Consider the following 19,290-nt stretch of genomic DNA (forward strand, 5'->3'; position numbering starts at 1 on the left):
TCCTTAGTAATGTAGGGATAGTATTGAAGAGACATCAAGGCAGTTTCTAACTTTTCATCCTTTTCAAATGAACTTTCACTAACAACTAACCATGTCCATCAATTGCACCCTCACCTGGATTGGGAGGTCCATCAGAGAGTCAAACAGTATTTGCTTATATGATGCATGGGCTATTGCAATACACTCTAGATGGGGCTGTCCTTGAAAACCACTCAGAAGCATAAAAGTGTCAACTATTCCTAAATGCAACAGCACGGGCAATTATGGGGACATCTCATAAGAGCCCTCATAACACCTTTGTTCTATGGTCAACTAGTTACCAGAAGGCTTCTGGGTACAACTCAATGTGATGGTTATTACTTATAAAGCCTATAGCACAAGGGCTGGTTATCTAAAGAACTATCTGCCTTCTGTGACTTTGATATGGCCTGTATGATTTGGCAGAGTTGACATGTTCCAGGTCCTATCCATTAAGCAGTGTAACCTGGGAGGGGGGAAGGGAAGGGGATAGATTAAATTGTCCAATGTATGGTAAAAAAGGAATAGCCAATGAATATCGGAAATGTATGAATCTCAATGCAATTAGAAACCATGTTTTATCATTGAATATGCACAGCTTACTCCTTTCAAAGCAGATGGCAATCTGAAGCTACAGCTTTTCCATAAACAAAGCAAAGATCATGCTAGGAGTTTGCCTTCATGAAGGCAATTCTTCCTTAAAGAAATAATTCCCTAACCCAAATTGACAAACATTCTCTTTGAAACATTTTGCAAGGCATGGTGGTACCTCACTTGAGACATCTGAAGCTGTCTGATCAAGAGAGCTAAAGGACAGAGCAGGGGTTCCCACCCCTGGGCCTTGGCCCGTTTGGAACTGGGCTGCACAAGTGGTGGGTGAGTGGCAGGTGCTTGCACTTACACATACCACTCACACAAAACCATCCCCTCTCCTCCCCCACCCCTTCCAGGTCACGCAACTGGAAAGGTTGGGGCCCACTGGGACAGGGGACTCTTCAAGTTTGCTTTGCAGCTCAGCGAGAAGATAAGCTACATAATTTGTTTCAAAGAAGAAAAAAAAGATTAACATAGGAAACTATCAGCTCTGCCATAAATAACCACAAAGTATATTAAGAAGACTTACATTGATTACAGAATCCTTAAACTTGATATGGAGCCGGTAGTTAGAGATGGCAATGATGGCATCACTTGCATGGCCCAGATATTCCACACCCTCTCCTTGTAGCACAGTAAATGGAACCTAGAAAAGGGAAATTCACACTTTAAAGTAGTTGCCGATTAACCAGGCAAGGCTACAGGGAAATATAGTATATCTCCACATAACCAATGGAATGCTCCGTTCAGAAAGAGACAAATTAAACACTTGTTTTCCAGCCCAAATTTCTAGTATTAAATGTGTTGCGAATACATTATCTGAAGAAACTTTTATTTTGTTCCTACCTGAATTAAAATATCATTCTCAGAAATTCTACTCCAGGTGTCCCTCAACCCTGGCCTGTTTTCAGTGCTAAGCAATTATGTTTTATTTTCCAGGGTATTTTAATATTAATTTTGTTATGTAGCAAATGAAGCGTTCTACTACATTTTTGAGTTTTAAACTACGCCTAGAAATAGATGTTTCAGCCGGTGGTGGTCTCTGGGCGACCATGTCTGGGCTCAGAAATGAGCAAGGTCAAGCCTGGTACTTAAATGGGACATTACCACGATGTTTCATGACAAGAGGTAGTCCTCAACTTATGACCACAATTGAGCCCAAAATTTCCTATGAAGCATGGGAAAATCAGAAGACCAGGCAGTTCAAATGAACATAAAGGTTTATTGCAAGCTTATGCTCTCTACAGGAATCTGGCCAAAGCAAATTGGAGGTAGAAAAGAGTCAATAGAATTCAAGGTGGGATGGACTGAGATGTCTTGTGGGTGCAAAGAGTCTCGAGGCTGATGACATGTTTGACCCCTCCCGTGGGCTCAGCCTGCTCATCTCCTACATTTCCATTGCTAAGCAAGACATTTGTTAAGGTGAGTTTTGCTTCATTGTAGGCCTTTCTTATCAGAGTTGTTAAGTGAGTCACTGGAGTTGTTAAGTTAGTAACCTGTTAGTTGTTAAATGAATCTGGCTTCCCCTTTGATTTTGCTTGTCAAAAGGTCACAAAAGGTGGTCACATAACCCAAGGACACTGCAACCGTCATAAATACATTCCAGTTGCCAAGCGTCTGAATTTTGATCACATCACAATGGAAATGCTGCAATGGTCATAAGTGTGAAAAAAAGTTACTAAGGCACTTTGTTCAGTGCCGTTGTAACTTTGAACAATCACTAAACGAATGTTTTTAAATCGAGGACTACTTGTAAAGGCTATAGTGGGAACCTGAAAAACATCCTAGAAGGAGGTTAATGGCAAACCATTTCTCTACTTCTACCAAGACAATTACATGGTGATATTCATCTGATCCCCAGGACTAGTACTTAAGTGGAGAATTGCCTTTAATTTTGGAAATTGGTTTTGCTTTAATGTTTTGTACTTTAATCTGTTCTTTTAGCTTACATTTTTTAAAAATTATTTTTGAAATATTTTGTGAACTGTCCTGGCAATGTTTTTATTTTGAAGAAAGGTACTGTATCCCATTTATATCATTTAAAAAAGTAACATTTCAGGTCAAAAGCATTGTCACTGGCACCTTATTAGGAAGCGTATAGAGAATGACAACATCTATTTGGAAATGACTGGAACAAGTAAGAAATATTATAATAAGAAAATCCTAAGAGAATTATATCATGAAGAACGATACCAGATCTACTATGTATTTATAGTGCAAATGGATGCACAGCAGTTAAAACTTCTGATGTATGCACCCTTCCTAAAATTAAAATTAAGAAGTAAACGACTTTCATTTTCTCCTCAGTTCTAAAATAATCTCTATAGACATATTTTAAAGTGACATTAATAATTAATTGTTTGAAAGGTCTTTGTTGTTGGTCTGCACTGCATTTGCATTGAACTAAAAAAAGCTTTTTTTCCAGCTTTAATATTAAAGGGATGTCTTTCCTATTGGCTAAACATGTTTTTTATTTGTTTTTTATTGGACAACTAGAAAATTTAACACATCCAATGTTGAACAGAGGTCAGGATATTCCCACAAGACTGGAGTGCAATTCAGGCTATGCTGCTTCACTCTGAAAAAATACAAGATAGATAGATAGATAGATAGATAGATAGATAGATAGATAGATAGACAGATAGATAGATAGATATGTTTTCTCAGGTTTTCGCGGGTGTTTGTATGTAGGTGTTTGTATGTAGGTCTTTGGTTATTCGGGTCTTCTCCCACGTATGTGTGTGTATACACACACACACACACACACACACACACACACGGGAAAAAAATACATCCAGGGAAAAAACAAAAAATCCTCCCAAACAATGTTGAGTGCATATATGCATTATATATTCATACATGTGCTGAGTTACTGAGAAATTATATGTTTAATATATCCAAAAGGAAACAGGATAGCAACATTTACAAAAGTATTGTTATTATACCTAATAAATGATCACAGGATTTTGGCAGATTTGTTCCTCCACGGCATAATTTTCATACATCGATTTTAAAGAAAAACTTGTTCTATCTAATTTACCCATAGTCGAACATACGGATTTAATAAAATACATAGTTTTTAGTTTTTCAGTGTTTTGCGATAATAAAAGTGGAAACTAACTAGAGGAATTGTATCATTTAAATGTTTTAGAAAATGAGCCAATAAAAAAAATGTTGGGGAAGATTGTTGGGTGTTTTTCCTGAATTCTTCAAACATTTTTAAACAGAAGGACTGACTAATTGGACAATATATACTAATTTACTTAAAACTCATCCAAAACAATTTAGGGAAATTATAATTCATATAGTGTAATTTTACTACAATAGTGTCATATGGATTATCTTCATTGTCTGTTCTTAATGAATTGCTGAAATGGGTTAAAAAGATTTGTTGCAAAGATTTCCATGAGATTCACCTCTTTCAAATTCCAAAAGTTTTCTACTTTAATTTTTAAAATATGTTTAATAAATCTGGTTTGTGATTGTAAACATGTTTTAAAAGTCAACTTGGGAAAGTCTTTATTTTCAAGGGTGGCATATAATTTTAGTAAGTAAATAAATGACATCCCTAATGAAATGCACTGTCACTAACACCTTGGTAGAATATTAGCAGAGAATGACCACCTCTGCTTGGCAATGAAAACACTTTCCTCCCTGATTCCAAAAACGGGGCATGCGGAGGCAAAAAAAGAACATCGCGTTTTTGGGCGGTTCCAGGTGGCGGAGATCGCGGCAACAGTGTTTTCGGGTGGCAGTGCCTTGCCTTATGCCCCCTGCGCAGTGCCCATTTCGCCGAGTCCTGACCTCCGCGCTTCCCCGGGCCGCTTCCGGAATCAGGCTCTGACCAAGGCAGCAAAGGCACAGCGGGCTTGCCGGGAAGCTCGGCACCGTGTTTACGATATGGCAGCATCCAGGAGGACTGAAGTGCTGCATCTCTATCAGGCCTTGCTGTGAGAAAGCCAGGCTTTCAACGCCTAGGGCTATTGGTAGGAAGATGGGGGCATCTCAATAGTGGAGCCTTCGGTGCCAAGTCCCTCTTCTGCCCCCATGAAAATCATCCCCCACCCCACCCCCTCCAGTTAAATGCGCCTAGGGTGATAGGGTTTGTTTTAAATGGATAAAAAGATCTGTGCTTGGCCCCCACGGAAAGGGCTCGCAACTTGGGCGTCCTCCTGGATTCACGGCTGTCTTTAGAAGAGCACTTGACGGCCATGACCGGGAGGATTTTTCATCAGGTTCGCCTGATCCGCCAGTTGCGTCCCTTTCTAGATCGGGACTCTCTACACACAGTCACTCATGCCCTCGTCACCTCTCGTCTGAACTATTGTAACACTCTCTACATGGGGCTCCCCTTGAGGTGCACTCGGAGGCTCCAACTGGTGCAGAGTGTGGCCGCGCGGATGGTTATGGGAGCGACGTGGAGTTCCCATGTAACACCTCTCCTGCACGAGCTGCACTGGCTCCCGGTGGTCTTCTGAGTGCGCTTCAAGGTTCTGGTTATCACATTTAAAGCGCTCCATGGCTTAGGACCTGGTTATCTAAGGGACCGCCTGCTACCACAAACAGCCTCCCACCGGCCAGTACGCTCCCATAGAGAGGGGCTCCTCCGGGTGCCGTCGGCCAAACAATGTCGACTGGCGGCCCCTAGGGGGAGAGCCTTCTCTGTGGGGGCACCTACGATCTGGAACGAGCTCCCCCCGGAGATACGGAGGATCCTGGATCTGCGCACCTTCCGTCGCGCGCTTAAGACTTTTTTATTTCATCAAGCTGGCCTGGCCTAAATCTTCTCCCCTTTTTAAATGTAAATTTTAATTTGTTTTTAAATTATGGGGTATTTTAAATTCAGCCAAATTATTTAATTCGTTTTTAATTTATTTTAAATTTTTGTATTTATGTGTTTTATCTCGTGGCTGTTCACCGCCCTGAGTCCTTCGGGAGAAGGGCGGTATAGAAATTTAATAAAATAAATAAATAAATGTGCTGCTCGTTATCAAAATTTGAGTGGAAGTGAGGATCTCCACTGCCTAGAACCGCCAGAAAATGGAGGCTGACAACCTCCGAAGGGTGGGGGCCGGCAGGTGGGCGGGGATACATTCAGTGTATAAGACGCAACCAGATTTTCACCCTCTTTTTGGGGGGGGAAAAGGTGCATCTTATACTCTGAAAAATACGGTAGTTTTTATTGAGTTTTATTTCTTTGCTCTGGTTAACTGGAAAATTGAAACTCACAGGTCTATATGAAAATGTATAGGGGATATGAAATTTGCATAAGAGTGTACTAAAATTCCATATTTAATTAATATTTTCACAGCTCATTTTGTATCTTTGAAGTAGTTTTTTCTCTTACAAGTCTTTATGGCCAAAATGATATAGCAAAATTGAAGTAAAGCTCAACAGTACTTCATAGGAAGCAGATGAAGTATTTTTTTAAATCACTGTTCTTGTTTTTAATCTAAAGGAAACAATGGTGTAAGTATGCTCATACCTAGACTAGCAAGTTCCAAACTGACGTGAACCTTTTGTTTTATCTGACTGTGCGGACTTACTATGAGATGTAAAATAATTTTAAAGGTCTTTAAAAAATTACACAAGCCAAAAGAAAAATGCATGTTTTAAATTCATTCCTGTGAAATTTTTAATTATGTTGTGCCAAGAATGCCCATTTTTAGATTCCTCTTCAAGAAAAGTTTGTCAGTCTCTGGAGGAAAGAAAAGCTCATTAACTGGATGACCAATGACCACACTTTTCTCTATGATCCGTTTTTTCCTAGGGCTAACAGCAAAATTCACCTGTCCCCCTCCAAACCATCACTGAGGATATATACTCAATAATGGTAATACTGAAATTCTCCATCTGTTTGAAATTCAATAGTACCATATTTATACAGAATTCAATTACCGGTATATGACCATTTTTAAATCAAGGTGGAAAAAAAAAAAAACCAACCTTGTTAAGTGAATTAATTTCCTTAAAACATCCTTATAAACCAAAGGAAACCAAGATACAGCAGCTACAGTATGTGCAGATGAGCAGTTTGAAAAAGTAATTTAAAGAACAAAAAATGTGGATATATACTAGTGACTAGTCAATCTAGAAAGCTAAATTTCAACACTTGCATCCATCTAAGACATAGAAAACCAATAGTTGGATTCTAATTCCTTTTAAAGCCATTTGGTCAAACTACTGAGGATTGTCACACTAATATTTTGGGAAGTCTAAGTGCTCATCCTCCATCCCACTTATCAAAGCTTTTTAAGGGACATGTTCTCATGATATTAAGTCACCCCCAGCGTGCTGTGAAGGCAGTCTAGAGTTGCCCTTAGTTATTCTGCTGAAATAGTGCTTTCCCTCTTCTTGAATATTTGCCATATGGACAACCTAAGGTGCCTCAGTAACAATACTGATGATAATATAGTCAAAGATTGGGATCAGGGGTATCACATGCACATAAAAGGGGTGGGGCTTCTATTACAATTAGAATAGAATAACAGAGTTGGAAGGGACCTTGGAGGTCTTCTAGTCCAACCCCCTGCCCAGGCAGGAAACCCTACACCACTTCAGACAAATGGTTATCCAACATCTTCTTAAAAACTTCCAGTGTTGGAGCATTCACAACTTCTGGAGGCAAGTTGTTCCACTGATTAATTGTTCTAACTGTCAGGAAATTTCTCCTTAGTTCTAAATTGCTTCTTTCCTTGATTAGTTTCCACCCATTGCTTCTTGTTCTACCCTCAGGTGCTTTGGAGAATACTTTTGAGTCCCTCTTCTTTGTGGCAACCCCTGAGATATTGGAACACTGCTATCATGTAACCCCTAGTACTTCTCTTCATCAAACTAGACATACCCAGTTCCTGCAACCGTTCTTCATATGTTTTAGCCTCCAGTCCCCTAATCACCTTTGTTGCTCTTCTCTGCACTCTTTCTAGAGTCTCAACATCTTTTTAACATCATGGCCACCAAAACTGAATGCAATATTCCAAGCGTGGCCTTACCAAGGCATTATAAAGTGGTATTAACACTTCACATGATCTTGATTCTATCCCTCTGTTTATGCAGCCCAGAACTGTGTTGGCTTTTTTGGCAGCCGCTGCATACTGCTGACTCATATGTAAATGGTTGTCCACTAGGACTCCAAGATCCCTCTCACAGTTACTACTATTGAGCAAGGTACCACATATATGGTACCTGTGCATTTTGTTTTTCTTCCCTAAATGTAGAACCTTGGTTTTTTCACTGTTGAATTTCATTTTGTTAGATAATGCCCAATATTCAAGTCTGTCAAGATCCTTCTGTATCTTGAGCCTATCTTCTGGAGTGATGGCTATTCCTGCCAGCTTGGTGTCATCTGCAAATTTGATGAGTTCCCCATCTATCCCCTCATCCAAGTCATTGATGAAGATGTTGAAGAGCACTGGGCCTAAAACAGAGCCCTGGGGTACTCCACTGCTTACTTCCTTCCATGAAGATGCAGTTCCATTGAGGACTACACGTTGAGTGCGATTGGTCAGCCAGTTACGAATCCATCTGGTGGTGATGCTGTCTACCCACATTTTTCTACTTTATCTAGTAGTAGGTTATGGTCTACTTTATCAAATGCTTTACTAAAGTCCAAGTAAATTATATCAACAGCATTCCTCTGGTCCACGAATTTTGTCACTTTATCAAAGAATCAATGTCAATTGATGCTCTTGATCTCATCCCTATCCCTCCAGTAGATTCTCATGACTGGGATTAGTCCAGCTTCTGCTAACCATTTAGAACTGCTGCAAGTGTATCCTCTCTCCATCTGGTTTCTAGGCATGGCTATCTATATACATTTTGAATTGGGCTACAAAAGAGCTTTGTGTACCTGGTTGACTTCTTTTTCATTGTAATATCAATCACCCAGGAATTTAGTGCTCTTTGGAGTTTGTGCTGTGTGTGTATTTTCTGGAGAATAATGAAACAGAAAAAGTATCTGTCCCATACTATCCTGCTGCATTTAATACTCTGTCCTCAAAATAGGAGAACCATGGGGCAGTTTTTAAAATATGTAGATCTGCATAGAAAAGACTTGAATGGCATTTGAATAACAGTAAGTACTTGCAGCTACTGCTGTAGGCATACAATGCATTCAGAAAGTACTCGAACCCCTTTCACTTTTGTCAATTTTGTTATGCTGAGGCCTGATTTTACAGCTGTTGAAATTCATTTTTTTTCTCATTAATCTACACTCAATGACAAAATAAAAACAGAATTTTAGAAATTTCTGTAAATTTATTAAAAAGAAATAACTGAAATATCACATTGGCATAAAGTATTCAGACCCTTTGCAACAACACTTGGAATTTAGTCCAGTGTCCATTTCTCTTGATTGTTGCAGACATGTTTCTACACCTTGATTGGAGTCAACCTGCGATAAATTAAATTGATTGGACATGATTTGGAAGGCAAACACTTCTCTATTGAAGGCCTGACAGGTGACAATGCATACTGTAGCAGAGCAAAAGCCATTAGGTCGAAGGAACTGCTTGCAATGCTCAGAGATTTCTGCTGCACTGAAGAGTCCTAAGAGCACAGTGACTTCCATAATTCTCAAGTGGAAGAAGTTTGATACAGCCAGGACTCTTCCAAGACACGGTCACCCAGTCAAACTGAGCAATTGGGGGAGAAAGGCCTTAGTAAGAGAGGTGTCCGAGAACCTAATGGTCATTCTGACTGAGTTCCAGAGATCCTGTGTGGAGATGGGACAGAATTCCAGAAAGACAACATCACTGCAGCCCTCCGCCGATCTGGGCTTTATAGCAGAGTGGCTAGACAGAAGTCTCTCCTCAATGCAAAACACATGAAAGCCCACTTGGAGTTTGCAAAAAAGCACCTGAAGGACTCTCAGGCTGTGAGGAACAAGATTCTCTAGTCTGATGAAACCAAAATTGAACTCTTTGGCCTCAATTCTAAATGTTATATCTGATATATGTTATCACGTGGCATATCATCTCAACAGTGAAGCATGGTGGTGGCATCAGCATCATGCTGTGGGGGTATTTTTCAGCAGCACGGACTGGCAGACTGGTCAGGGTTTTCTACAGCGCTCAGGATCTCAGACTGAGTTGAAGGTTCACTTTCCGACATGACAACAATCCTAAACACACAGCCAAGACAGAAGTGGATTAGGGACAACTCTGAATGTCCTAGAGTGGTCCAGCCAGAGCCCTGACTTGAATCCTATTGAACATCTCTGGAGGTACCTGAAAATGGCTGTCCACTGATGTTCGCCATTCTACCTGACTGAGTTTGAGAGGATTTGCAAGGAAGAATGGCAGAAAATCCTCCAATCCAAGTGTGCAAAGCCTGTCGCATCATACCCAAAAAGAGTTGAGGCTGTAATTACTGCCAAGGGTCTGAATACTTATGCCAATGTGATATTTCAGTTTTTTCTTTTTAATAAATGTATAGACATTTCTAAAATTCTGTTTTCATTTTATCATTATGGGGTACGGAATGTAGATTAATGAGAAAAAAATGAATTTCAACAACTTTAGAATTACGCTGCAGCATAACAAAACTGACAAAAGTGAAGGGGGTTGTAATACTTTTTCAATGCACTGTGTATTTTATTCTCCTCAATTACCAACTGTATGGAAAAATATATTGTGTGCATCTTTTGTCCCTACTTCAGACATATGGTTTTGTATTATACACCATTCCTTTGCTAGTGAAACCCAAGTAACTTACCTGTAAAGACTCTTCTTCTTTAATCAGTTCTTTATGTGGAAACAAATCCTTAGCTTGGATGTATTCTAGACTGGGGGGGCCTTCTTCACCCTAAAAACCAAACAGAAACATTACCTGTCAAAATATATCGAACTTTTACTTATTTCTTTATGAATTCCATCTTTTTACTCAAGGTGTCACATAGTACTGTCTCATGGAATTTTTGATTGATACATTGTATTTAGATATAGTGATTGATCAATACAAGTAGTCCTTGACTTACAACAGTTCACTTAATGACCGTTTAACAGGGAAGCCAGATTCATTTAACAACTGTGTTATTAACAACTGCCGTGATTCACATAACAACTGTGGCAAGAAAGGTCATAAAATGGGGCAAATTCACTTAATAAATGTTTTGCTTAACAACAGAAATGTTGGGCTCTGTTGTGGTCGTAAGTCAAGGACTACCTGTAGTTTCCCAGTGAACTTACATGAATGAGGGTGGATATTAATCAGAATTCTTTGTGTCCATTCTCCTAACCACTATATCCCCACTATTCTCATATGCACAACCCACATATAGTGTTGATGTCTTGTATATTATACATTCTCCAAGCACCCAATAGCCATAAATGTAATTTAATACTTTTACTAACCATAATATAGATGTACAATAAACCAGTTTGGGATTAAAGGCAAACAAATATAATCATTCCTAATCAACTAGTAATTCCAACAGTGTCCCTTTAGCTCCTTCTTATAATTAACAGGCCAGCACTAGCTTCACAAACATTCATAATGTACAAAAATGACATAGCGTAGTAATAGTAGCAGCAGCCACAACAGCAGTAACGACAATTTGGAAAAACTGAGCTAAATTTCTTCAATTTACAGTGGAACTATTTCTGTATTTCTATTTTACAATTGAAACTTTCGACCTAACCTCTACTTGAGGGATCTTCTGATATTCCCCCACAAACTTAGGTTTCTGACCTAATCGAAGTCCACTATAGGCTTCCAGTGATATTCTATTTTTTTAAAAAAAATATTTTTATTATAATTTCAACAACCAAGTTATTTTAATAATCATAATGATAAGTGGACCCCTCTGAGATTATATTCAAAATGATCATCTAATCCATGTTCCTGTTTCCCATAATAATGAATCAAATACCACTGAAAAGTCCACAATAGGCCATGAAAGTGAATATTATCAGATTGTGAAGGTTTCATAAGGCTATAGAAAAGAGGTTGGTGAGACTAAATGGTTATTAACGTGAGCTAGATTTGTTCTGTGGATAGGTTCCTGTCACTTTTTCCAGTCTGGCTGAAATTTATCACCTTGATTTGTGCAAGTAGGGATTTTAAAAATTCTAAACAATAAAGTTTCCTTAACACTGCTCTTATTTATCCAGGAAAGCCATCAGGCAGTTTCTTAGGTGAGATTGCATTTTTCAGTTTCAAATCAAATTTTTTCAGTGTATGGAAGAAGCTCTTAAGTAAATAAGCTATAGGAGCTTTGCATGATTGGAAAATACTTCAAATTCTCAGAACTAGCCCCAGGATTAGCCTGCATATTTTTACATGATCATGATGGATAAAGATGAAGAATTTCTCTGTTGTTAAAACTGTTTGGAAGGAAAAGTAGACTATTAACAGATAAATATTCACCTCTAAAAAGAATATCTGAGAAATCAAGGCATTTGACGTATTTGCAACTCATATTATCTGGCTCTAAATTATATGGATTTTCTTATAATGCCTGGTACTTTTTCTTAGAAAATACTAAGAGGAAAATGGATTTAATCCTAGATTTTGTTGATAGGACCAGCACTGACCTTTAAGTGCATATGCACTAAACTGAAGAGGTCCAGTTTATGGGGGGGAGGGGGGAGTAGGACAAGGAAAAATGTCTGTCTAAAAATATTGAGGCAGATGGATTATTACTCTGACCTGGTATAAAGTAGTTTTGTATGAGAACTTTCATCCTGATATATGTTTCTGAGGTAGATCATGCTGATATAGGTGGTCCAGTAACCTGAAATGTTCCTATATTCATGTATGGAACAGGAACAGTATTCCATTTTTCTTCACCAGATATAAGATTTTCATTGCCAAGTATAAGCAACTGTTATCACTAAGAGCAGCATTAAACCAGCTTTATTAAAATAACGTTAAGTGCACAGATTTAAAAATAGTAAAGCTTTTGTGGAGCTATCATAAAATGTTAGCTCATTATAGACACAAACATTTCCATTTGAAACTGGAGACACTATTTTCTGAAGTTGATAACCGAATTTATTTATATTTATCTATCATATCTAATAACTATCCATCTTTCTCACATAGGGACTCTGGACAGTGTACAATAAAATATTAAAAAGGATAAAAACAGTATATAAAAGTTAAAAGAAGGAAGAATGTTAAAATTAATGAAACAGCCCTACAGTTATGTGCTCCTCTGTGTGCCCCAAGAAAGCATGTGTTTTTATGCCTTTCTTGAAGATCAGGAGTGTAAAATTAATTAGTGATATGGAGTTGCTTCCTGCTAATCCAGTAATCACTTCTGCCCTCAGATATTAATAAAGTGTCAGTTCATCTAAATACGTTTTTTACCTCTTGAAACTTCTTGAAAATGATACAACCCTTCCCTTGAAATTCAACACTAAAACATCAATCATTCTAAATATTTCACAAAGGGTTTTTTTTGCTCACATTAATATTTCACAATATCAATAAATTCACATTTTATTAAAAAAATATTAGCCATTTGAAATTAAGGAAAAAAGGTCAGATGACAATAAAACAAAAATCGGGGAGAAAGTTGCTTTCAGTAACATCTACTTAAAAGTTGAGAGAGCGATATATATTAAACAACTGTTATTTCTAGTCAAAAGTTATTTCTCCTATAAATAACTATTCAATATATCTTGCATACTGCTTGTGCAAACATAAGACACACAGTATGTCAGGTAGCAATGAATGTGATTCAAGATGATAGCACCTAACTCATGATAGGAATGCTCTTAGCATAAAGGAGTTGTGTTTGTGTTGTGTATTAGATCTCAACATCTTGATGGATCATAATTTTAAAATACAAGTCCCTGATATTCAAATGGATGGACACAAAGGCCAAGTATTTTATTCTTATCATTCCCAATGGCATTTTACTATTAGGAGACAGGCAGATATGCTCAGAAACATCCCATCATATAGGATGAAACTGCTAAAACTATTCTTAATCTACAACTATGTGTGTTCACGCACACTTTATCATATGGGTCCTGGAAATATAAACATTATAGGCTGTGCCAAAGCTACTACACAGACACATACCCCTTCATAGATACCTGATGTTGCTTTTCTCTCATCTAAATACGTACTCAATTATTTTTCTCCATAAATAGCACAGGTTTTCATATCTTAATTAAATTAAACCTCAGAACCCTGTGAAATGGTTCACATTTCTCCATTATATTTCTCGATCCTGCTACTTACAGTAAATGAAACTAAATTGGCCTCCCATTTAGGCACTGACCAGATCCAGACCTATAAAGCCCAAGACCACACCTCCAGGGAAATCTCAGGGCTTAGATCAGTCTTTTGCATCCATTCCCTTTTATTAACCTGCATATATAGCACTCTTATTAATTATCGTGCCAATTGGATGGAGTGAATCATACAATTTCTGTCATGCTTTTAACATTTGGTCTGCTCTGTCACTGAACAAATGTTTCCCTACGGTTGCCCGTTTAAACCTCTTCTCAGGCACACTAGCAACGGACAGGTTCTGTATATCTTGGGTACCAACACAATATCATCAAAGCTAGAATCAGGACAACTTTTCACCTATATGACATTGTAAACAGCTAACTAACCTTGAGAAACCCTTATGCCTCCCAGCAAACATTCCCATGACTTCTCCAACAAACTCATGTTTTCAGATAAGTTTTCTTCTTATTATGCTTCTTCCTCAAGTTTTTTTCTCATCAGGTTCAGGTCAGAATCCTAGCCGGATGTACTCAGGAGGTAGATCACCATGCTGAATAACTGTACTGAGAAATGCTGCCAAATGCTGCCCACCTTATGAGACCAGCTTCAATTGGTATGAAGTGGGTATGAAATATGAAGCATCTTCCCTTATATCACAAAATGATTTAATACATGCTAGCAAGCACAGTGGGGAATTCTAATAGGAAGACCCAAGTCTCAGTAAATCTAAGCCATCTCTTTGGCACCTACATGGCTGTGATTCAATGAAGCACAAAGCAGCCAGAAAGTGGGAATCACAGGTTCTGTAGGTGAATGTGAACCTGTTCTCAGCAGGCCAACATCAATATACTGGAATACACTGATGCCCTAGATTATGAAAACCAAACTTCTCCTTGTACATTTTGCTCAGACAGTTTTCTTCAGTGAAATCACTGGAATAAATTTGGCATCCCCAACTGGAACCTCTAAGGTCCAGGTGAAGACGAGGTACGTATTCTGGGAATTATTCAAAAACAGAATTAGGATATGAACAAGAAGCACGTAAAATTAAGATAAGGAAGAAGAATGGGGAAGAAGAGCCACTCCCCAAGCAGTAGGGAGAGCTGTAAAAAGGGCCAGATGTCTCCAGGCAGACAGTACATTTTCTTCCTGGCTCCGCCGCTCCACCCCCACCCCAAAATATCAAATGCAGAGAGAAATGCAGACGGAGAAGCAGCCTTGCATGCAGTCAGTGGAGAGAAGAAAAGGGTGGGAAACAGGGAACCTACTTACAAAGCAGTTCAGCATGGAACAGGAGACACGGCCCGGCAGAGTCATGGTCGTTTCCAAAGCAGCTTGCTGTACCTGGGGCATGCGAGTGGCATTGCTTCCTCCTGCCCCCTTTGGCATAAATGGCTCAGGCAGACGGACTGTGAGAAAAGCAACCTCCTAAGCACGGCTAGAGCATCTCTGTCGCCAGAGACAGGAGCAGGTGCGCTGGCTGCTTCAGCAGCTGCCGACAATGGAGGGGAGGGAAAGGCAGGAGAAGGAGGAGGAAGAGAGACTCCACCTCCCTCTGATGAAACCAAGATGAAGCTCTGCCATGCTAGGGGTTCCCTGACAGCAAACACAGAAAATGGAGTCATCACTTCAGCCTACGGAGGAGAATTCATGGCTCTGCAATTCTCATTGTCCTCTATCGTGGGGCTACAGCACAAGACTGTTTGGTATGCAGCTTAGCAGCCAGGCAGCATGTGCAGGAATGTCTGGAAACAATAGCAGCCGCCGCCTAGCTCAGTATATTACAGTAAGAGAAAGAAGCAGTAAGGATTCAGCTTGGCACTTGTATTCCCACAGTAAGGACGGGAATCCTGCTGGCAGAGCTCTGCCAAAGGGACACAGGATCTGCCAGCTCTGCTGCATAGCTAGCTAGGCCTGCAATCTCCTCTGGCTATGTGCCAAAGAATATACAGCTGACATCTCAGAAACGTCCCCAGTTCACAGAAAACCTGACATAATCAGGCAACAACTGTGTACACAAATTGTATATTTTCATTTTCATTTTCATTTTCAACATATTCTTTGACCTACAGCTAAAGCTTTTCTGGGACATACATTAAATAGACAAAATTAATTTTAAAATATCATAATACCTAAGTTTTACTCTAAATTGGCTTCACCTATACCTGTGGTAGGTATAGGTGAAGGGATTTCTTTGGGTTTGTTACAAACTCAGAGGCAAACCTACAGAATCACAAAGGGACTACAAAGGTGATCTAAATCAATCCCCTCATAATACAAAAAATCCATCCTTGTACCACACTTGAGAGATGGTCTGTCTGAAAATTCTAATTAAACAAAAAATACAGGAAGAAGTCCACCACTTTTGAAGACCCAAGAGAAACTGCCAATTTCTACAAACATTCATAGCCATCACATTATTCCTTTTCAAGATAAGCAACATTGTGTAGAGCATAGAAAAGGAGGAAGAAATAACAAGCCAAATAATTTATAAATTTACAATTTTTCTATGCCTCCATCTTTGAGAACTCCAAATAGTTTACAATGTTAAAATAACAATAAAACAAAAATACAGTTTACTTTTCAACAAAATATCAGGCAGTAAAAAAAACAAAGATACACACACAAATGCACACACATTGACATACATAATATATATGTACATGTATATATGTCCCTGTAAATTTACCATCAGTCCCCAAAAGCCTTCTGGAAAAGTAAAGTTTTCAAAAGTTAATTTTTAAATTTACATGAATCTCATTAGCTACAGTTCTTTATACCTTTCATATCTTTCCTTTGTATGGTCATTCACTTTTGTATTCAATCCTTATTCTTTTAGTACTCATTCATTCCTAACCATATCTTTTCTTCCTTATCACATACACTTAAATTTCTCATTGTATACAATTTACTTTTTGTTTTTCTTAACATTCAATATGGGCTACCATATAACAAAGTAGAAGGAAGAATATCCTTACACACAACCATTTTCATTTATTTAGGCATTTATTCCTTGCAAGAGAACACTATTTACTCACTACTTTTCAAACATAGTTTGCATGTCTTAAAATTCTTTATCCATTTTTTCCATCTTATAAACATTTTACCAAATTCTTTCATTTGCTTTAGATTTTCATCATTTATATATAATTTGCAATTACCTATCTTCTGTAGGTAATTTGTTCTTTAATCAATTAATTTTTAGATCCATCTCCCTTGTGCTACTTAACCATTTAACTGTCACTGTAAATTATTCAGGTGTTCCGACAGCAACTGTTTCAACTACATATAAAAATATTCATATTTTCTCAACCATAACACTACTAAGATCACTATGAACATTTCTTACTCTTTTATCCATAAATATATTAAACAATTAGGAGAACCATTTGGCTTAAAAATAAACCTGAAAAAGAATAAATTCATCAACAAAAGAAAAAAATTATATCTGGAGAAGAACTAGACGTAGTAGACCATTACAAATCTCAATGGAAGGTGATACAATAAAGGAAATTGAAAGGTGTGTTAAATGGTAGGCATTCAACAAGCTAAGCATAATTTTCAAGAACCTCCTCCTATGCCTGAAGAGAAAAGTTTCTGATCAGTGTGTGCTACCTATTCTAACATATGCTGGTGAAACATGGACTCTAACTTCACAATTGATACAAAAGCTACAAGTGGTGCAAAGAGCCATGGAAAGATACATGCTCAGCATTACAAGACAAGATAGAAAGACCTTTACATGGATTAGAGAACAATAAAAAGCATCCATGAAAGAGACCTAAACGAGATGGATCAACAACATCAGCAAGTATTGCAGGTTCAATTGGCAAAAGAAAGCTCAGGAACATATTGGTTGGAAACATGCGGGAGAAGCCTTCATCCTGCAGTGGATAGACTATGGCTAAAACGATGATGATGATTGATGTAGTTGATGATGATGACACTAAACAATCAAGAGGATACCATAAATCTTTGTCTTATGCCTTACTCAATGATGAACCATGTTCCACTTATACACCTGCATGCTTGTTTTTCATGATACACTGATCTTTTTGCATTCAGCAAAAGTCTGACTCAAAGGTGCACATAAACACAAAGGATTTGTTATCAAGAACTGATGAGTGATCTTTCATATTTCAAAATATCTGTTGGAAAAAATAATTTGACACTTCCACCAAAATGGAACATGCAGCAATTGCAATACACATAGTCCTCGACTTATGACCACAATTGAGCCCAATGTTTTTTTTCCTAAGCAAGATACCGTGTTTCCCCAAAAATAAGACCCTGTTTTATATTTTTTTGAAACCCGAAACAAGTGTTTGGCCTTATTTTCAGGGATGTCTTACTTTGGGGCGCGTGGAACAAGATGGGGCTCCTCTTGCCATCTTACCTCATTTCCAGCTCCCTAACCCTAATCAGAGGAAATGGTGGGGACCAGCTGCGCATGCATTTAAATATTTTCGGGGAGGACTTATTTTCTGTGTGTGTGTGTGTGTGTATTTTAGCGCATGTGCTCAAAAGCCTGATTGGGTTTATTATCAGGGGATGTCTTATTTTAGGGGAAACAAGGTAGTTGTTAAGTGAGTTTATACGACCTTCCTTGCCACAATTGTTAAGTGAATCACTGTAGTTGTTAGTAACATGACTGTTAAGTGAAACTGGCTTCCCCACTGACTTTGTCAGAAGATCACAACAGGTGATCATGTGACCTTGGGACACTTCAACCATCATAAATATGAGCCAGCTGCCAAGTGTCCAACAGAGATGCTGCAACAATCATAAATGTGAAAAACAGTCATCAGTTATGTTTTTAGTGCCACTGTAACATTGAATAAGTACTAAACAAATTGTAAATTGAGGAGTAACCTTCCAACACAATTTAGTAAAGTTGCAGTTTTCATCTGATGTAAGGTGGAACAAAAGAGGACAACCAACAAGATGGATGGACTCAGTTATGATGACAATGAGTGCACACTGGGAGATTTGAAAGAACACGTTAGGCTAGATCAGTGGTTCCCAACCTTTTTTTGGACATGCCCCACCTAAGCATCTCTAAAATCCTGATGCCATCCCATGACATATAATTCTTACTATTGAAAAAGTGAACTCTACTCACGCGGAAGAAGCCTAAAAGGCCATTAACGTGGTTTAAACAAGGTTCAAATTGCCCCCTTGTGGGGCATGGGCCCCACGTTGGGAACCATTGGGATAGATCATCTTGAAGAAAATCTATCCATGTGGTTGCTAGGAGTCTATCATGGTGTTCCTATAGATCAGTGATGGCGAACCTTTTCAGCACCGAGTGCCCAAACTGGAGCCTCAGAAACTCCAAGACCAGCTGGCTGTTGTGTATGTGCATGCCGGCCATCTGGTCTTCTGGTTTCCGGCACACGCATGCGCGCCAGCCAGCTGGTCTTCACATGCACTGGAGCCCCAGAAACCCAAAGACCAAGTAACCGGCGTATGCATGAGCACGGCCAGCTG

General features: G+C 38.7%; 1 protein-coding gene across 2 annotated transcripts in view; it reads right to left on the reverse strand.

The window, feature by feature from the left end:
• MTMR4 (myotubularin related protein 4) overlaps positions 1-19,290 on the reverse strand; it is a 55,470-nt gene that overhangs the window by 19,277 nt on the left and 16,903 nt on the right. For both annotated transcript variants that reach the window (XM_070932119.1, XM_070932120.1), the window contains 2 exons: positions 10,327-10,416; positions 1,142-1,258 (listed from right to left, as the gene is read on the reverse strand). In XM_070932119.1, coding sequence (XP_070788220.1) covers positions 1,142-1,258; positions 10,327-10,416 — 207 coding nt within the window. The remainder of the gene's footprint in view (positions 1-1,141; positions 1,259-10,326; positions 10,417-19,290) is intronic.

The sequence above is a fragment of the Pituophis catenifer genome, unplaced genomic scaffold (genome assembly GCF_029215685.1).
Source record: "Pituophis catenifer annectens isolate HBS135680 unplaced genomic scaffold, rPitCat1.0.hap2 SCAF_1, whole genome shotgun sequence".
Lineage (NCBI taxonomy): Eukaryota > Metazoa > Chordata > Lepidosauria > Squamata > Colubridae > Pituophis > Pituophis catenifer.